General features: G+C 40.8%; 1 protein-coding gene across 1 annotated transcript in view; it reads right to left on the bottom strand.

Moving 5' to 3' along the window:
• The window catches only part of URB1 (URB1 ribosome biogenesis homolog), a 69,522-nt gene extending 48,697 nt beyond the window's left edge, over positions 1-20,825 (bottom strand). Inside the window, exons 1-10 of the mRNA XM_063126689.1 lie at positions 20,648-20,825; positions 18,544-18,683; positions 14,422-14,573; positions 12,124-12,256; positions 9,619-9,715; positions 8,097-8,182; positions 6,414-6,539; positions 5,141-5,271; positions 3,423-3,618; positions 386-523 (exon numbers count right to left, since the gene is read on the bottom strand). Of these exons, the coding sequence (XP_062982759.1) occupies positions 386-523; positions 3,423-3,618; positions 5,141-5,271; positions 6,414-6,539; positions 8,097-8,182; positions 9,619-9,715; positions 12,124-12,256; positions 14,422-14,573; positions 18,544-18,683; positions 20,648-20,795 (1,347 nt within the window). The 5' untranslated portion in view covers positions 20,796-20,825. The remainder of the gene's footprint in view (positions 1-385; positions 524-3,422; positions 3,619-5,140; positions 5,272-6,413; positions 6,540-8,096; positions 8,183-9,618; positions 9,716-12,123; positions 12,257-14,421; positions 14,574-18,543; positions 18,684-20,647) is intronic.
• Between the last annotated feature and the right edge of the window lie 396 nt (positions 20,826-21,221).

Genomic DNA, 21,221 nt, shown 5'->3' with positions numbered 1-21,221 from the left:
AAGTTTGGATGTAATGCCAAATTTTGATTAATCTTAACTACGGTTTACTAAAACAAGCCAGGTTCATAAATCATGGTTTAAAGTTAGTTTCTTTTAGTTAACCATAGTTAAGGCTAACCACAATTTGTCTGGGTTTCGGGTAATGCCAAACTGGGATTCTTTGAACACAAAAGCTTCAGGGCTGCACAGAGGAGTGGGAGTGGAAGCATGGGAGACTAAGGCTAGCACCATCTTGTTCTCGTAATGCTAAACCACATATATGCAGCCAATGTGTTCCTGTAACTGCTATAGATTTCAGCAGAAGATGTGCTTTAAAAAGAATAGTGCCAGCAAGGGGAATTTCAGGGAACAGCCCACAACTTAGTTTATAAAAAGAAGTTCTTACATTTAACCCTTGGGTGAACATGGCTTTATTACACACTGCTGGAATGGTTGTCACCATAACCATCGAAAGCAATCTAGGAAGGGGAATAAACTCTGTAGTTTTAAAAGCATTGGAAACCTCCGGCTGAGCCTCATAGATCTGAAATTTTAAAAGAAAACACACATATTTTTAGACAGTACTAACAGGACCATGGTCTCTGCAACCAAATCAACTGGACCCATAACGATAAAACAGTTCTAAATGCCCACTTGCACACTGAAGGAAGGAAAGTTACAAGACAGGCAGTATATGCCATTAAAATGGGGAAATTGATGTAGATTTAAATGTAATTAGGAAGGCGCTACTATGGTCCTACAGTTAATAATTACATAGTGCAGGGGAAAAAACAGCCCTCTAGAAGGTAAATAAAAGCAGTATTCAGCTGCTAGTTCCTAGGGGACCTTCCTCTCCTTGATCTGGCATTGAAAACCAATCCAAACCCACATTAGCATTCTTGCCCTGGGAAAAAGTCTCCATGTAGCCCAAGAATGGCACACAAAGGGTTGGGGGAGCAGGGAGCTTTCTAGTGCCAACACACAAACACACACACACACACACACGTGGCCACATCACTCTATTGCAGCAAAAACAATAAAGACTTTTGCGGCACCTTAAAGACAAACACATTTATTATGGAAAGTGCATTGACGGTGCTATATAAATAATAACAACAACAACTTTCACAAAGTACAGTCCTTTTCCTACTTCTTATGGCAGAATTCAGTCATTGCAGTCCAAACATCTGGCCGTTCGTAAAAGTTGCACAGCATACTTTGCCGTACACACATTAGTCCTTTTTCCATTTTAAAGTGAAACTTCAAAACAATTTACTACTATCCAAACACTGCTGATATTATGAGTTGCTGCTTTTCCTATTTTATCTGTTATTATTTTACGGAATTCATTGCGCTGTTTACTTTTTCAATTATATTTTAACACAAGCCACTTTTAGGGCTTATTTGGGACAAAACAACATTACATTCATTTGATAAAATAAATAAATGTACACATGCATGAATGCACGACAGCAATAGTGTGCCTGCCTATTATTCATGCAATTCGTATACTCAAAGTAATGTATACACTGCTCAAATATTTTAAGTTGAGAAGCATAAAGGAAAGACAAGATCCTTTAAGGCATTTCTGTGCCTGTAAGAAGCGTACTTCATGTTGGGGTGGGTGGGGGAAATATTTTTCACATAACTGATTTTTCAAAATTAATTCAATATTTATTTGAACTCGGCCATTTCTATTAGATCCTCTATGATTACTTGTCTTTTTAATAGCTAAATGTATGCTCAGTCCTTTTGTATGTAACTTTTGCTGGAATGGTCTAATGACTACAATAAAATTATTGTTGTTGTTATTTATCAAATAAGAGACATTTTTATTAAGTTTACCTTATCGTTCACTTTACATCTCCATTTACTTTTGAAACACCCAGCCCCACAAATCAAAATGAAACAAACTATTACCATCCCAAAACCATCAACAGTTTTGGCCTCCTTCACCTTCTCATGGCGTATCTGTTCTTGCCAATATTGCAACTTAAAAGTCCTTTGTGTGAAGGACAATTAAGTATTTAATTAAGAGAAAACCCACTGTTACACTTTATAATTAAATCACTGCCATCTAATTTCTTCATTGTTGATAACAAGTTCTGAGTAATAAGATATGTCATACTGCTTTAAAGATATTTTTTCATGTTTATGAATTCCTTTTTCTCCAAGCATTCAGAGGGATGTATCAGGAATAAAGGATATGTACCAGTATTGATATAATCTATTTTAGAAAAACAAAACACCACATTTTCTACAACTATAACTGGTAACACTTAGCACTAAATCAGTTTACACCAAATAAATGATTTTTAACCCAAAAAGCCTTTCAGTCGTACAACAGTTTCTTTAGCAACCTGTATAAGGCAACCCTGATAATAGACTGTGATGCAGGAATTCAGTAAACACAAGGAAATATAATTATATATTGGCCGCTATTTAATCACCTGTTTTGAGTTAATACTGTACTCTTTCTGAAGAACTAAGAGGAGACAACAGCAATTAAGACCACGAAAAGGTACAAGAACAAATGTAGCTACCCACACATTACCATCTTGATTCCTACTTACTGTCAGAACTGCTGATACATTCCACATATGTCAAATGTCCTTGCTTAGGCAGCCCTATTTGGAGAGTTATCTATCTGGTTATCTGGGAAGTTATCTATCTGGATATCTCGGTTATCCATGTACTTGGCATTCTGTCTGGACTACTCTAATGCATTCTACATGGGACTGCCTTAAAAGACAGTTTGGAAACTTCAACTGGTGCAAAATGTGGCCACCTGCATACTGGGAGAAGGGAACGCAGTGAGATCATTCATAACTTAATATTAATTTGCATAATTTAATCAAATAGGAATTTGCAGAATGGATACAGAATTCCATTACATTCAGCCCTCTGCAGTTCATGGCAACACGTTGATGGGTAGATGTGGTTAATTTCTACTCAACAGCATCCACAAGATTGAGGAACTATTCAGATATTACTTCCCATGGGTAAATCTGAACCTAGTAAGAGTCTTAGGCTCCCTCTTTCCTGCCTTTAGGAAGTAATATCTGATGTAATCTGTACCGTCTCTATTTGACAGCAGCATCTCTCAGATGCTACAAGAACAAAACCCCTTGCAGTCTTTTCAGGAATAGATCTTGAGAGGTGCGGGGACCCAGAGAAATGCCATGTCTAGCAAATGCATGAGACATTATCTACTCACGTGGTGAGAAGGTGTAGAAGAACAGCAAGAGGGCCCAAGGTTTTGACTGAGATCTCTTCACAGTGATGCCTGAACAGATCCTTAATTGAAGTGACCTGTTTTACTATTCCTCGCCAAATATAACTACATGTTACATTACACTTAAATTACCATGATCTCAATAACAGTAGAAATGTGGGTAAAGGTCATTTTCATGTACAAAAGGTATATTTTATAGTGTTCTTACCTTCCTCAGCAATTTCATATTGTCTAGCCAAGTTGATTTTAGTCTGGGAACAAAAGAATACTGGGACTCCTTAAAGTATCTGTTCAGCAAATCTGGGCACACTTTGAAAATGTTCACCATGAGATCAGCAACCATTTCATCTTCTACAGCAGTCTTTAGACACAGGAGAAAGCGCAGAAGTACCAAGTTCCCTCCTCTAATAAAGACAGACGTTGAAAAGGATAATCACTAGAGTGGCACCTGTCAGTTTACAGTAAAAATACAAATGCTAACAGTGGCCTGGATCCAAAGAGCTACCTGGGGGGCTTGAAAATGCTCAGAGGAATTTCTGATGTTTTCCTTTGACAGTCAGACCCCTCATCCTTTTCTCCAACTGCTTTTCAAACTTTCCTCAGTTTCAAAAGAGGCCTGCCATGGACCAAGGGGAGTTGCTGTTCGAGAAACAAACTTCCAAAGTTCCCTTAGGTGCATGAAGCTAGTGATGAGGTTGTAGGGAGGGAGGCCAGTTTTGTAACAAGAGTCTAAATTCAGCTCTGTTGCTTTTGACAGGGAGAACCAAAAACAGCCACTGAAATTATAGGATTTTAATCTAATTTAGGCATTTCAGATAAACAAACTGAAACATACTTTTTATTCCATTTTATTTGCAAAATAATAATAATAATAGCTTATTCAGGTGTTTAAAAAAGGCTTCAAATCAATGCATGAGAAGGAGCACATTGATTTTAACCTTTTCTTGAATGCCTGAATAGGGCTCTTATCAACTGGGAATTTGGGTCAGGTAGCCCAGGTACTATGAAAATTCATTATAAGTCTGCCCCTCAAAGTCAAGACATCCTATGATCTTTGGAATCAAAAGACAATAGGTTGGATCCAGACTTAGCCATGCTTCAAGTAGGCCCACTGACATCAATGAGAGTAAAATTACTCCTGATGACTAACTTAAGCCCCACTGATTTCAGTGGGTCTTCTTGCAGTATGACTAGGTCTGGTTCCAACCCAATACATTTTGATTACCTTTTTACCTCACTGGCATCCTATTTTTAAGCTTTTCTCTGCAAGCATAAGACCATTCATAAAATAAGACACATTCATAAAATAAGACACTTACAACAGGTAAACCATTCTTCTATGAAGGGCTACTGCCTACGCCTGTAGAAAACTCTCTCACAGCCAAAGGCCAACATTTCTTGGAACCACCAACTAAGTAGGCTACCATCTGATAACTGCAACTACCTTAGGGGAAATAAGGCCCAGTCAGCCCACTCTACATTTAAATCAAAGCAAAGATGCCTACAATTATGACAACATCTACAAAGCCCACAAAACCCACTTTGGTTTCATATAGAGACTACAGATGTTGCCTGCTATGGAGTAGAGACTTGCCAGGAAGCTGAGGGAATAAAGAAATACGGCACTGGAAGGGCAGCTAAGAAGTTGCCAGAACGCAGTCATGCACAATGAATCAAGGGTGGGAGTAGATCCCAATGCATGATGATGGCCTCCCCTGGAGCTGTGTTTCTATATGAGGAAGCCAAGACATGGAAGTCTTACTACACCAATCCCTCCATTTTATATGGAATGGAGCTTCAACACTCCCTCCACAGTTCACAAAAGAAATGCAAGACTGAAGAAAATACTTCAAATGATTTAGCTCTAAGCCTGAACAGAACTGGGGGGAAATAATAATCAGATTTTTAAGCACTTGAACACATTACCTGCCAGATGTGCCAAGACTCGGATCATAAAAGTTAATGCCATGTTTCAGAGAACAACAGAGATCCATTAAAAACTTATGGACCAGCTCTCTCACAAGGACCTTTCCTGCCTCTTCAGGATCCTGGGAGGCCTGCAAAGAATGGAAATGTTGGGGGAGAAATTAAAGTTTATTTATTTAAAGCTGAATTATTCAGTACACTCAAAAAGGAAGGCGCCTTAGGGCTGTGATGTAGCACATGATTTGCCGGCAGAAGTTCCCTGTTTCTATTCCCGACATTTCCTGTTAAAAGGAACAGGTAGCACATAATGTGAAAGGCCCCTGCCTCAGTCCCTGGAAAGCAGAATACTGGGCTAGGCAGTCTGACCCACTGTCATATTCCTAGGACAAATGGAGCCCTAAGACTAAAGTACACTTGGCAGATTCTCAGAGTGGAGGGAATGCAAGGGAGCAAAACTGGCCAATGCAACACCAATCCAATTCGCACAACAGGGATGGTTATCCTAGGCTAATTAACCATAGACTGTGCAGCCACCATTTTGAATATGTACCCTCCAACTGGGAGCAATCTGGAGCTGCAATTTGTTGTGCAAACCCAGCCATCGTGGGTTAATCGAGGATTAAACAATCCACACAACCCCTAATTAGTAGTTGGGTTTACGTGTGGGTTATTAATCCCCAATTAATCCCCATGATGGCTGGATTTGCATGACATGCCACAACTCCCAATCACATCTATCAGAGGTTGCATATTCAAAATGGCAGCTGCATACGCCATGGCTAATTGTGGGTTAATTACCTCATGATAAGCCACCACGTCATGCAAAGTGGCCCAATGTAAAGCTATAGAAGTCCTCTGTTCAACGCAAATATGCTGGTTTAGGAAAAGGTAGTGGAGAAGTGACAATGGAATCAGTTACCTAGGGAGGTTGTGGGCTCTCCCACGCTAGAGCCATTCAAGAGGCAGCTGGACAACCATCTGTCAGAGATGCTTTAGGGTGGATTCCTGCATTGAGCAGGGGATTGGACTCGATGGCCTTGTAGGCCCCTTCCAACTCTGCTATTCTATGATTCTATGATACTCAGTTCCTCTGGTATTACAACTGTGGTATTTACAACTTTCGGCAGCTGCTTAGACTGGAAAAAAATGGGTACCATTTTCTCCACTAACAAATTACTACTCCTTACACAGGTAAAATAATTTCACCTTAGGTGGGGTTGAGCATGGCCTTTCTTTTTTCCTTCAGGGAATATACAAGGAGGCATTGGTATACCTTGACATCTTCAGTGCTGACATCTGGGATTCCATTCCAACGATAGAGTGAAGCAATGTGGTTCAATACTTCAACAGTAAAAAAACGCACCTTCTGTGTCTTACTGATATTTTTATTGTGAACTACCTAGAAATAATACAACACACATTGTTAAATTTCAAGTGTAAAGCAGAAAAATGCAGACTTTTTTATTGTCCTTCTCCATTAACAAAGCAGAATAGACTTCCTAAAGACTAAAGTTACACATTGGGGATGGATACAGTAATAAAGGCAAACCAAATCACCAGGGACAGGAAGCCTAATTGTGCCATAATATTTACGCACTGAAAAACATCAACAAAATATGATGAAGTCATTATTTAATGTTCCAAAAGGCTACTTTTATTTTTTAAAATCACAAAAAAGGGGCAGTCTTTAATTTATTTTTTTATTTTTTATTACATTTATATACTGCCCCATAGCCAAAGCTCTCTGGGCGGTTTACAAAAGTTAAAAATAGTAAACATTAAAAAAAATACACAATTTAAAACCATCAAAACCATAAAAACAACAGCATAAAAACAACAGTATCCTTTTAAAAATAACAGTTCTGGGGCATAAGGACATAAATATAGTGACAAAATTGAAAAAGACTTTCTGACAGCATGATAATGGAACCAATTGCCTAGGGAGGTAGTGGGCTCTTCCACACTAGAGGCATTCAAGAGGCAGCTGGACAGCCATCTGTCAGGTATGCTTTAAGGAGGATTCCTACATTGAGAAGGGAGTTGGATTTGATGGCCTTATAGGCCCCTTCTAACGTTACTATTCTATGACTCTATGAGAATATCAAAATCATTGCTGTCATTGAGTTCTGGTTCCCTATTAGATGGCACCATGATCCCATAGGTTCATCTTCCAGAACATACGTGGATGATCTAGCTCAGTCCTCCAATGTAACGTTTATGGGCAATATCCAATGGTGTCATTCCGCAAACTTAAATACCTCTAGCAGAGTTCTGCAGAATCTTTCTGTTGTGCAAGCAGTTGCACATTATCGCTGCTCAACCGGTTGCACAATTGGTTGAGCAAGCATAATGGGCAACCACATGTACAAACGTAACTTTAGTTGGATTCTCTTCTTGCACATAGTTTGGAACCTACTTTCTGCTAGCACAATGTCATGTGTGCTAGTAGAGTGACACAATTGGATACTATCCTATATCTTCATACCTACTAAACAATACACTGAAATACATTGAGCGAGAGAGTCCTAAAGGTGTCAGCTGCTGTTTCTGCTGCAACACACTAACATGCTCGCCCTCTGGAAATGGAATACTTCAGAGACTTAGGAAAGGCTGTAAGTATCCAGTTATTTCTACAGGAATTTTTACAATGTCATAAAACAATTAATTCTTATGCCCTCATTGCTATCTCACTTACACCATGCAAAGGATGTATCATCAGTTTGCATAATCAGTTTCTTGGTTTCTTAAAAACTCTGCTAAACAAACAAATTATAGATTCCAGCTCTTAAGAGCATTTTATGATCAAAGGAAAAGCCCATAACAGAAATGCTGACAAACCCCAAACTGCAGCAAAATATCAATAATTGGTAAGTGGAGATTTTTTTGGAAAACCACAGAAAAGCGATTTTCATCAGTCAAAGAAGATGTTAAGGACAAAGTCATTTCAAGGGTGTACCTTAGTTGCCAATGTGGAAAGTAGAAGGCTAATTGTAGAAATTCTATCTTCCTTTAATCCAGTTCTTAAAATATCTGGAATGAAGTCTATAAGCCATTTTAAAACGTTAAAACCATGATTGAGAGACAGCAAGCACTTTTAAAAAAATGAAATCAGTTTCAGAAAGTATTGCCACTGATATAGAAGAGTATGTTTTGTCTGTAAGGTGAACCAAAAGTGAATAGACCCAGAATAAATAATGAACATGTGTCATAGCAAGGGCAACTGACATTATGAACTCATTTTTTAAAGAAATATCTATCATATGGAGAGACAAATACCCAGAGAAGGGGCCATCCAGCCTACAGCATAGCCCCCAGGCCTCTCCTTATGCCTTCAGTGATTAAACAACTCAGGCACTTATTCCAAAACTTAAGAGAGGGCTTATTTAATTCCTGCCTTGTGAATACGAATAGTAACATTGGCTTTGCAAAGTTTTCCCTTCACATATCTTGACAGCTAAGCTTGTGGAACACAAGACACGGGCAAAGGAAAAAGAGCAACTCCTTTCTGGAGCTTCTGCCAATGAATTTAGGCACCCATGGACATTCCATTTTACTAATCGAAGTCGTGACTTAGGAAGCAAACCAATATCCTCTGGCTCCAAGCTCTCAGACAGGGCTCTGAGCCTGTACTCCCTGCCTTACTCCTCTCCCCCTCACCCCAGCGTAGAGAGAGCTGTGGCGGCTACCTCTCCGCACTTGCAAAATGGAGCACAGAGATGGGGAAAAGAAGGCATTCTCTGAGGTTGGGAGGAAAGGAGACTAAGGACGTGGGACCACAAGGTACCCCTGGCCATCCCCGGCCTCCTTTCCTCCCTGAAGCCTCCATTAGATGGGCAAAATTGCCCGTCTAGCTAAAACACAGAGCAGGAGGCGCCAGGCACCTCAGTGTCTACATTGGATACTCGTGGGTTTTTTTATCGTTTTTTTATTTTCTAAACTTCCAAACAACAAACAATACAGTATAAAATACTACCCCATAATACATAATACATACTAAACAAATTAATAAACATATATTTTAACTTAATTCCATTTAATCTAATCATTGATTAACATTAACGTGCTCCCTCAACCTAGGGATCTTATTCTGATTTCCAAAATCTCATTACTTCCTCTGGAGGTGTTTTCCCTCTCCCCTTTAATAATACAAAGTCCAAAAACTGTTTCCATATTATTTCAAAATCATTCGTTTTTATCATTCCTCTTCTGAGTCTTATGTTACATGTTAATTTATCGTTAATAGCAATATCCCATATTTCTTTGTACCAGTCTTCTATATGATAATCCCCTTGAACCTTCCAGTTCCTGGATATCATTAATCTAGCAGCTGTTAACAAATTTGTTATCAATTCTTTTATCTCTTGATTACATTACATTGGATACTCATAAGCCTCCAAGTTTGGAGGCTAACGAGTAGCCGGGGCACATCCCATAGGATTGCGCCCTTAGGCCCTTAAGAAACAATACTGGCAAAATACCTTTTAACTCCAGGACTTGCATAAGGATTGTGTTGTCGCCAGCAATTAAAAAGGAAAGGGCATATTGGATATATGCCATACGGACATCTGGTTTGCCCTAAACAAATGTTAACAGTTAATCAGCATATACATTAAACCGAAATGCCAACTCATTACAACAATTGTAAAACATATTACATACATATAAAAAAAGAACACGATTGCAATTTTAAACACACTATTCACAGACTATTAACAACAGGAATATTTGTGTATGTTTGATATATTTAATAAGATAGGTTGGCTTTCGTGTTTTACCATCCATCAGAATCTCAGACTCACTTTATGGCAGGGTTGTTGCTGCCTCTGCAGCAGCCTGGATATGTGCAAAGGCTTTGGCTGTTGTGGTTTCCTAGCATTTTCATTTAAAAAGCACGCTGAGTGCCATATTAAAGCATACTTTGTGTTATTCTTTCAGACAAGTCTAGCTAGCAACATAGGTGAAATTTTAAGAACAGGATGCATAAATCTTAGAACACATGAAGCTATTTTGTACGGAGTAGACCACTCATCCATCAAAACCAGTATTGTCTACATCAGGGAACTTGTGGCCATGCTGTTGGACTACAATGCCCATCATCCCTGACCATTGGTCATGCTGACTGCAGCTGAAGGATGTTGAAGTCCAACAACATGGGGGGTGGAGGTTTCCAACCCTTAGTCTACACTTACTAGCAGCAGAAATTATGAAACTCACTACCACAAGACATAGTGATGGCCACCAATCTGGATGGCTTCAAAAGAGGGTTGGATAAATTCCTGGAGGCAAAGGCTATCAATGGCTACTAGCCCTGATGGTTGGGTGCTATCTCCAGTATTTGAGATAATAAGCCTGTGTGTACCAGTTGCTGGGGAACATGGGTGGGAGGGTATTGTTGCACCATGTCCTGCTTGTTCATCCCTGGCTGATGACTGGTTGGCCACTGTGTGAACAGAGTGCTGGACTAGATGGACCCTTGGTCTGATCCAACCTGGCACTTCTTATGTTCTTAAGTCTAAGGCAGAGGACTTGACCAGCCCTGTTACCCAAGATCCTCTCAATGAAACTCCCATCGACTAAACCTGCAAAGCATGTGCTCTACCACTGAGTTATGGCCCTTTCCGAAGAATGTTCAGCCTCAGCCTCATCTCAGATTGGGTAGTCTGTCTCTCTTATCGATTGCGTGCTTTGCACATTTTTCAGATTTTGTGAGGCTCTTTGGTGAGAAATACCACACAAATATGGAATATGCTTATTTACAAGCACGTGCAGCCTTTATCCACAAATATGCATATCTTAAGTGCATTTTCAAAAACTGCTTTTTACAACTTATACTGTAAAAAATAGTTTACGACGAGAACCAGCGTGGTGTAGTGGTTGGAGTTTTGGACTGGAACTGCCGCTGATATGAAATATATCTGATTATAATCACAGTAAATGAATAGCTGTAATTAATCTCCCATAATTTGTCATTGAGCCAGTTGTGGTGTATTGGTTAGAGTGTTGGACTGGGACTCGGGAGATCCGGATTCTAGTTCCCACTTGGCCATGAAAGACACTGGGTAACTTTGGACCAGTCATTGACTCTCAGACTAACCTATAGGGTTGTTATGAGGATAAAATGGAGAGAAGGAGGACCATGTCCTCCTTTGGTCCCTTGCGAAAGGAAAAAAAAGGAAGTTATAAATGTAATGTAATAATAATAACTAATGTAAAAGCTCATGTCATCATGCGCATTAGTAGTCTGAGGGAGAAACACAGTGTTCCCGCTATTTCCTCCAGAAGATGTATGGAGGTTATTTTCCTACAACACAATCGAGGAGTTTGTGTTGCTTCCTTATACCTGTTGCCACTGAATGACATTCACTTCTTTCCCTCAGGCCTCAGGCCCACCTCCTTCCCGTTTTCCCCACTTTTTAAAACCAGGCTTTTCCTAGGGCCACTTGCTTCCCACTGCTGCCTTAGCGTGTTTGCTCCGTCTCCACCACCATCCCTGACACTAACATGGCTGCTTCGTGAGCGGACTCGACTTGTACAGCCCAAGGTCTTCCCTCTAACCCCACCTGTGTTTTTCTACTTGTGTGGCATGGAGCTACGTGGGAGCCTTAATTTCCCATCTGCCTCAGGCTCCTGGGCAGGTCTGGAAACATACTGCATGGCTATTAAAGCTTGAGTGTTGAACTTTTTCGAACTTTCAAAATTTTCTCCATGTCTACCCTACCCAAGCTTCAGTTTAAAAAGTAAGCAAAATCAGTCTGGTAGATCTCAAGTAATAAGTCTTACACTAATGTATTCTTATATTATCATCATCATCATCATCATCAACATCATCATCTATGAGGCTCTCTGTGATAGACAGAAACAGCAGTAACCTCATAGATAAAAAATATAGGACACTTGGGTTTTTTTAGTCCCAAGTTGACTTTGAACATCAGAGAAAACAAGCATTGTCGAGCCATCAGTCATTGCAGATTTCGTTCTCTTACCTTATAATCCCTCTTCTTCACTAAACTAGGTAGGAATTTATTATTGAAATCGAAGTGGCTGTAGATATCCCTTGCAGCATCTGGCCCCTGCGTCACCATCGCTGATAGCAAAGTGAGGCACAGGCGAGACATTCTGTATAAATAAAGCAGGAGAGCGAACATTGTTTAAACACTACAGAGGCAAACCAACAAAATTAAGAAGTGAGAACTGACATCTTTGAAATAAAAACATGTCATTTGCAGCAGATGTCCTGCAGCATCCAGTCACTCCAAGCATATATAAGTTATTTACTATGCCACACACATGCTCCATCTCTCTCATGTATAGAGGGCTTGCGCGAACAAGGAATGAACAAACAATGGTGTCCCTAAAGCGCGTAACTAAGGAAAGCCAGGGAAGGGGGGAAAGGAGCTCAAATTTCCTTTAATACACATAGAACTTAAGCCACTTTACTTTGTTTATTTAGACAATGTCTGATGAGTTTGGAGAATCTTTCTTGCTATGAAACTAAGAGAAAGAGTAGCATAGTGATGTACAGTCCAACACTGCATCACAGCCATGAATTCATCACACGTCTCTCTCACCCTCAGCCCTGCATCAGTGCTATGAGGCAATATTGACCAATGTTACAGCATTATGTTATTGAACTTACCATGTAATAATTATTGAACTAGTTAACTCTTTCTTAATATTCACTGCCAAATGTAAAGGGAACGTGATTATTGCAATGCATCCTATTAGAGACTAAGCCTGAATAAGAACCACAACCACGGAAATCAAACTCTGCATGCTAGTCAAGTTTTGAGACAACTAAATTGGGAAATGCTTTCAACCCAGTAATGTGTAGTGGTTCAAGACCTGGAATGCTACTCGGGAGATGCAGATTCAAGTCCCCACTCGGTCATGAAGCTCACTGAGAGACTTTGGGCCAGTCACTGACTCTCAGCCCAACCTACCTCATAGGGGGGTTGTGGTGGGTATAAAATGGAGAGGAGGATTACGTAAGCCACCTTGAATTCCTTGGAGAAACAAGGTGGGATATAAATGTAATAATAATAAATATGGTAGCAAGCTGGACCTTCTTGCCGTTTAAAGGACAAACTCAAGCATATGCCAACAACAAAAGCAATGGAAAAACTGCTACCACACAAACAGCAAGCAAACGACTGCTTATGTCTATGATGAAAAGCACTTGTACTATCAGTGTGACACATTGTAAAGGAAGATATATGGGAGTGATACTTGCATAATCTCCGCTGTTGAGATGACAATATTTCTTTTGTAAGTGGGATGACAATATTTCTTTTGTAAGTAAAATACAGGAATATTTATCTCATGCACTTCAAGAATTCGACCAGGAGATTAACACAGGGGGATATATACTTGCAATGGAGCTCACTTCCAACTCGTCCAACCTGAAGTCCACCCCTACACTGCATTGCAAGGGGCCTATTCAAAAATGCTTGCAACATAATACAAGGACTGAACGTTGAAAAAGTCAGGGAAAATCTCATTGTACAACTCCGTATGAGCAGATAAAGCAGCTCTCCAGAACAGGGTCAATAACAGCCACAATTTAAGAGCTGACGCAATAGTTGTCCCTCTGTGTCATGGATATAACAATACCAAATGCATACACAAAAACCGTATGTATTTTGGTATTACCACTTTAAGCTGCATAATTAAAGAGCATAGTCCAAATCTTTAAAAACTACTCTTCCAGGCTAAACCCCATTACATTCTAGATTCAAAGCTGGCCCTGCTATTAGAAATGATGTGGCAACCCACATCCATAGCAGATTTTGGGGTACCATTAAAGACAAACAGGTTTTTAGTTATATGATTTATTATTATAGTATACTATTATTTATTATTATGGTATATCAGTTAGCTATGTACATTATCATCATCATAAAACGAAGAACACATCATAAATACATAAATCTGGAAGCAAAAAGAAGCAGAGAAAGGTCATGGCAAATTAAAGTATCATTCATAGAATAACAGAGTTGGAAGGGCCCTTGAAGGTCACTAAATCCAACCCCCTGCTCAATTCAGGATCTGCTATGCAAGATGAAACTACAGCACCCTTGAGAGATGGTAATTCTAAATCAAGTATAAAGAGTACTTTGTATACTGTTCCAAGGTCTGTTCTTTATGTGCTGTTCTAAGCTTTGTTCTCAGGACTAAACAAACAAGAACTTAGCCAATGGAAAAATTGTTTAATTGAGGTTCCAAACAAAGCCTGTTTCAGGCCAACTACTACAGACTCTACCTTTGGTTTGCAGTGAACATACCTGTGACCTTCAGAGTACAGAGCAGCATAAATTAATTTCATGTAGCTATTGATCAACTTCTTTACTATGTTCATCCCCACAACATGAAAATAGGACAGATCACTTGCCGTTCGCAGCAAGATGCTTTCTAGAGCTTGAAAGATTAGCAGCATCTGCAACATTCAAATATTTAATTAGACCTTCTTTTTAAAACACAAATGGAATAAGAGCAAACGTTACTAAAAAAGATGAAGACCCATCATCCTAAATAAGTATATTACATTGCAACAAGGAAGCAAGCGTTGATATATAAAAATATAGCAAGTGCTCAGATTTCACACACACACTGCTTCTATAACGGTCAACTCTAATTCAGAACACAAAATGTTATGTCAAAATTTGCAGTCCAAAAGGTCCAGACCAGTAATAAGTTATAATGGATAGAACTTTGGACTGCAACCATATGAAGTTATGGTCTTTATCGCGAGAGGAACAGGGGGAATGCAACCCTGTTAATTCTGCTTGATCTCTAGGCGGCTTTTGATACCATCGACCATGGTATCTTCCTTGATCGACTCCGTGGGATGGGCATTGGAGGCACTGTGTTACAGTGGTTCCGGTCCTACCTATGGGTCGTTTTCAGAGAGTAGCATTGGGTGACCAGTCCTCGACCTCTTGGCAATTGAGCTATGGAGTGCCACAGGGCACCATCTTGTCCCCAATGTTATGTAACATCTATATGAAGCCGTTGGGAGTGGTCATTAGGAGATTTGGAGCTAAATGCCATCAATATGCTGATGACACACAGCTCTATCTCCCTGTGACAACTGAATCAGGTGAGGCTGTGCAGGTCCTGGGCCAGTGCCTAGACTCAGTAATGGGCTGGATGAAGGCCAATAAACTGAGACTGAATCCTGGCAAGACGGAAGCCCTGTGGGTGAGTGGTTTCCAAGTCCGGGAGACAGGCTCATTGCCTGTTCTGGATGGGGTTGCTCTGCCTCTGAAAGAACAGGTTCGTAGTTTGGGGTACTCTTAGACCCATTTCTGTCATTGGAGGCTCAAGTAGCCGCCACGGCTCGGAGTGCCTTTTACCATCTTCGGTTGGTTCGCCAACTACGGCCTCTCCTGGACAGGGATAGCTTGGCCACGGTGGTACAGGCATTGGTAACCTCAAGATTGGATTACTGCAACACGCTTTATGTGGGCTGCCCTTGAAGCTGCTCCGGAAGCTGGAGCTAGTGCAGAATGCTGCAGCTCGGCTGTTGTCTGGAGCTGCCCCTTTCCAGCATGTAACTCCTCTGCTGAGGGAACTGCACTGGCTGCCTATTCGCTACCGGGCCAGGTTTAAGGTTCTTGTACTTGTGTACAAAGCCCTAAACAACTTGGGACCAGGATGCCTGAGAGAGCGCCTTCTCCCTTACCAACCTGCCTGGTCACTGAGGTCATCCGAGGGCCTGCTCCTGGTGGTTCCACCTAGATCCATCCTCCGATTGGAATCCACCAGAGGAAGAGCCTTCAGCGTGGTGGCACCCCTCCTGTGGAATTCCCTGCCTCTGGAGGTCAGGCAGGCGCCAACCTTGTACTCCTTTCGGCGCCTCCTGAAAACATCTTTATTCCAAGAAGCCTTTCCTTAATATGCAGCCTTGGATTTCTGTTTTTGCTTCTTTAAAATTTTGTTTTAACTGTTTTATTCTGTTTTTATTTTCATTTTATCTTGTACACCGCTCTGAAATTTTTCAATGGGGAGCGGTATATAAATATTCTAAATAAATAAATAAATAAATAAATAAATAAGTCCTAACGTAGCTGTCCCCAGGACTAGACTTTTGGATACTATTGTGCATTGTTCTAGAACAGGGGTGAGGAACTCTGTAGCTTACGCACCAAATCCAGCCATTTTGCTTCATTTTATTTGGCCATTCAAAGCTCTCCTCAGGGAGGTGGCTATTCAGTGCCAGACTGTCTCCCACGTGAGGAGCACTGGCAGTCAACCTGATCCACACTTTCAAAAGCATCCCTCCTCAGGTGGAAGGCTGCCCAGTGTGGGGCTACCTGATGTCTGAAAAGAGTTTTGAAGGTATAGAACAAGCCAGCTGACAGCTGACTTGTTCTGCATTTTCACCTCTAAAGGTTCAGATCCACCCGTTTACGTATGTCTGGCCCACAATTGATTTTTTCTGAGAGTCAATGGCCATGAGAGGAAAAAAAGGTTCCCCATGCCTGGTCTAGATATAAAGGAGACCCATATTCCACAACTGACAATTAAACCTTGTAATGATTTATTTATTTATTTATTTATTGCATTTCTATACTGCCCAATAGCCGAAGCTCTCTGGGTGGTTTACAAAATTAAGACAATTCAAAACAAAACAACAGTATAAAACCATAATGTAAAATACAATGATGCATTTAAAGAAAGAATTATGTATTAAAAATGATTTAGCATGTGTGCAAGACTCCATTACTGCCTGCTCCTCTTGAGCAGCCCTTCTGCACATGGAGAACTATTCTCATAGAACTATGCAATGCATACCTAACATAGGAAGAAGGGGACTTGATCTAATACTTTATAATTAGCAGAATGTTCCAACACCATCCTAGAGCCAGTGCCAGTAGAATAATAGCCCCCCTCCAGGCACGGAGGCAAAATACAGTTTTGCAGGGTTGTTTTTTTATTATTTAATGCACAACTGGGTGAGTGCTCCAGCACAGTGAGAAAGTGCATAGTCAGCAAGGAAATAGAAACATAATAATTTTAAGCAGTAAAAAAATCATGAAATGATGAGCCAGTTATCAAGGGACAAGCCATAACTTTCCTGCATCTTGAACATTTGTTTTTAAAAAGCATTGCAAGATTGTTTCAAAACTTAGGCCAGATCTATACCAAGTAGAATATAGCACTTTGAAAACGTTTTGAAAACTGTATGTGTAGTGTGTCCTGGGCCCCAACAGTTGTCACCACTGTTATAAATCATTTTAAAGCAGTACAGTAGATCCTGCCTTAAGCTACAGAGAGTGACAGTAGGCATCTACAAACAATGCAATCCTATACATACCTATTCAGAAATAAGACTTGTTGAGTTCAATTGGCTTACTCTGAAGCAAGTTGGTAGAGGATTTCAGCCTTGACAAACAGACAATAACCAAATGGTGTCTGTGATACTTGAGCAGCCATATCCATAATGGCAATCACAATAGCAAGGAATACAATGGCTGCGTTTGGATCATGGACCAGTAGGACAACACGATAGTTAAGGGTGGCTGGGGTAATAATCAACTCAACCGTGGTTTATCTAAGGGGTACTCCCCACACGACATGATAATAATCAACCATGGTGTGGATTAGGATCAGCACTGAGTTGACTATTAGTCCACACTTTGACTCACTCATCCCCCGCCATCTCTCCTCCCCTCAGTCTTCCCACTAGTATCCCATCAGCCATTGCTGCAAAAAAACTATCCTGCTGGCTGGACTAGAGCGGCAGCCACCGCTTTGACCACTCTTGCCTTGCAACTCAGTGGCTGACAAAATAACCAACAGTGCCCGCCATACAACATGATAACCAACGGTGATTAAAATAGCCAATTCTGCACAGCGTTGGTTCTTTGTGTGGGTTATTTCAGCCAAATAACTAAGCTTTGGTTAAAAAAAGTTTCCACACAACATGATAACCCATGGTGGGTTAAATAACCAACCAGCGACTTTTAAAACCACCATTGGTTATCGTGTTGTCTGAACCCAGTCTATGTAAGAAGAAGAATAGCATTTTCCTAGGTACGAAACACAGCACAAGCATGGCTGAGAAAATAAAACAGAATTCTTGCAACCAATGCATAATTGGAAGGGAATATGGGACAAGAGTTAGGGTAACAACTGCATAGGCCACAAGCCCTACAAGACAAAATATGAACTATTCTGCTGGCTTACTGTGACAACAAATTAGAACTGCCAGGTGTTTCACATACAGAAGCACTAAACGGGATAAACAAGAAATACTATTTTAACAACAGCAAGGTTCTAGATAAATAATTTGTTCTTTTTTGTTGTTGCCTTTATGCTGTAAATCAATGCCTGTTAACCAAACACATGCCCCAGTACAGATTCAACTGTAGAATACTAAATTCAACAACTGAAATACTGACCTCACTTTCAGGACGCCTTTCACCATCCAAAAGTTTTAAAATTTCTGCACATTCAACAGAAACTTTTACATATCCTTCTACAACATCATACTGTTCTGTTGATGGTAACGATTTAGCTATGGATATAAATGTTTCCAAACCTGGAACAAAACAAAGAGTTGTTTCTTCATTCAAAAACTGCTGGCCGTTACATTTTTCATATTAATAAATTATGCTGGCAACCCAACTACTTAACAGGCTTCACTGCCAATTTAAAGACCAACTGGTTTATTCATGGCTGAACTGGGGTTGTACACTGCATCTTAAGTCAACACCTGTCTGGTGCCCCCTTCCCAACTGCTGACATTAATATCTAACCAATACAACCCCTAGGAAATGTGATGTGAAAGGAACAGAAGCAAAGGTTGACAAAGAAATATAACAGTCTTAATAAAGAGGAAAGTAGATTTGGTACAGTCCGCTATAACAGTCTTAACAAAGAGGAAAGTAGGTTTGGTACAGTCCACTATAGTAGCATGCCACTATACCAGTAGTCTGTATTACCTGAGTAAATCTGGGAGAACTAATTATTAATGTATAAGGGCACAATCCTATGCATATGTAGGCAGAAAAAAGTCCTACACATTTCAACTGGGAATTGTAGGACTTTTTTCTGTCTAAATATGCATAGGATTGCATCCTAAAAAAAATTAATTCATCAAAGATGTGGGCAATCATCCCTGCCTGTGGAAAGGGTTGATCTCCTAACTTTCTTCCATCCACACCAACCATGTAATTTTAGGCAGTGCACTATATAAAGGATCGTTCCCTTTTTGTATTCTGCATTATTTAATCTGGAATTATTTCTATGATAACAACTTGCAAGGATAGAATAACATGAAGTTTTTGTTGTTTATTCGTTCAGTCGCTTCTGACTCTTCGTGATTTCATGGACCAGCCCACGCCAGAGCTTTCTGTCAGCTGTTGCCACCCCTAGCTCCCCCAAGGTCAAGTCTGTCACCTCCAGAATATCATCCATCCATCTTGCCCTTGGTCGGCCCCTCTTCCTTTTGCCTTCCACTTTCCCTAGCATCAGCCTCTTCTCCAGGGTATCCTGTCTTCTCATTATGTGGCCAAAGTACTTCAGTTTTGCCTTTAATACCATTCCCTCAAGTGAGCAATCTGGCTTTATTTCCTGGAGTATGGACTGGTTTGATCTTCTTGCAGTCCAAGGCACTCTCAGAATTTTCCTCCAACACCACAGTTCAAAAGCATCTATCTTTCTTCGCTCAGCTTTCCTTATGGTCCAGCTCTCGCAGCCATAGGTTACTACGGGGAATACCACTACTTTAACTATGCGGACCTTTGTTGTCAGTGTGGTGTCTCTGCTCTTAACTATTTTACCAAGATTTATCAACATGAAGTACTGAAATTAAAATGGCATAAAAACAATAATCTATAATAACTACCCCAACACCATTGGTTCACAATCAATATGCAGATTGGAGTTCTCTCCTTTTACAGGTATGCTCTGAAAGACAGAGGGGGCGGGGGAGGGGTGGTTTGAATCCAACATAAATCCTATTTCGTGTAGACCCATTGAAATGAATGGGATTTATGTCATTCGTGAGTAACTGAAATCCTATTCATTTCAATTGGTCTACTCTAAGTAGGAGTTACGTTAGATTTTACCCAATATTTTCAATTTACATCTTGCTTGAGAACACGGAGGGGCAATTAAAGTTCTCAATGGAGTGCCTAATTCGCCTTAAATACTGAGCAATATAATCAGTGAGGGAGTGGAGCAGTATTCGGCTATAGAAATCAGCAATATGGGAAATCACCCTTTCCCAGGGTGGCAGGACGCTACACTAATCAGCTTAGGGCACCTTCCCCAACCTGGTGCCCTTGAGCTGTCTTGCCTGTGGGATGCTGGGAGCTGTAGTACAACACATCTGGAGGGCACCAGGCTGGGGAAGGCTGGTTTAGGGGTTCCCAGTGCTTGCCTAGGGCTCAAAGAAGGGATCTCAGGGTGGAAGAAAGGGATCAGCAAGGGAGTGAGGGGTCGTAATCAATCCGGTCTGGCGAGCACGTGGAAACAGCAGCGAGATATGGTTCTTCTCACCCTTCATGGCGGCGCTGGGGTCCCGCAGCATGGACTTGAACTGGGTGCCGGTGAACTCCGCTGCCTCGATGGTGCGGGCCCGCTTAGGAGGAGGAAGCGGTTCGTGCTTCTGCTTGGTCGAAGCTGGGCTTTTGCGTTTGGCGCCCATGATCAACTCAAACACCGCCAGTCGCCGTGTACAGCGGGGCGGATGAAAGCTCGGTCTGTCTCGGCGCTGCTGGCTGGCAGGCTGCCGCAGCCGGAAGCAGTCCGTCTCTCTTGCTCTCCCCTCGGGAAACTGCAAAGCGAGGCGAGTTCCTATTCATTTCAATAAATCTATTCAAAGTAGGACTGACACCGGACACACTCCAGTGTTGTGATTGTGGTCTCCGGGTTTAGCTTTGCGGGGCTGAAATGTAAAAAATTTACATATGCTTTGTAGACTGATTTAAGCTTCAAGTGTTCAATAGAGTATTTCCAGTCAGAGGCTCCTAGCATTACCACTCAAAAGTCATTGAGCAGCTATTCTGTCCTTTCCTCCTAAAGATATTATTTTCGTGGAATTTTATGTGAGTTTTAGATGTTGTCACTTTCC

This window comes from Elgaria multicarinata, chromosome 5, assembly GCF_023053635.1.
Source record: "Elgaria multicarinata webbii isolate HBS135686 ecotype San Diego chromosome 5, rElgMul1.1.pri, whole genome shotgun sequence".
NCBI lineage: Eukaryota > Metazoa > Chordata > Lepidosauria > Squamata > Anguidae > Elgaria > Elgaria multicarinata.
Note: the sequence above shows the minus strand (reverse complement) of the source record. Positions and strands in the feature narration are given on the sequence as shown.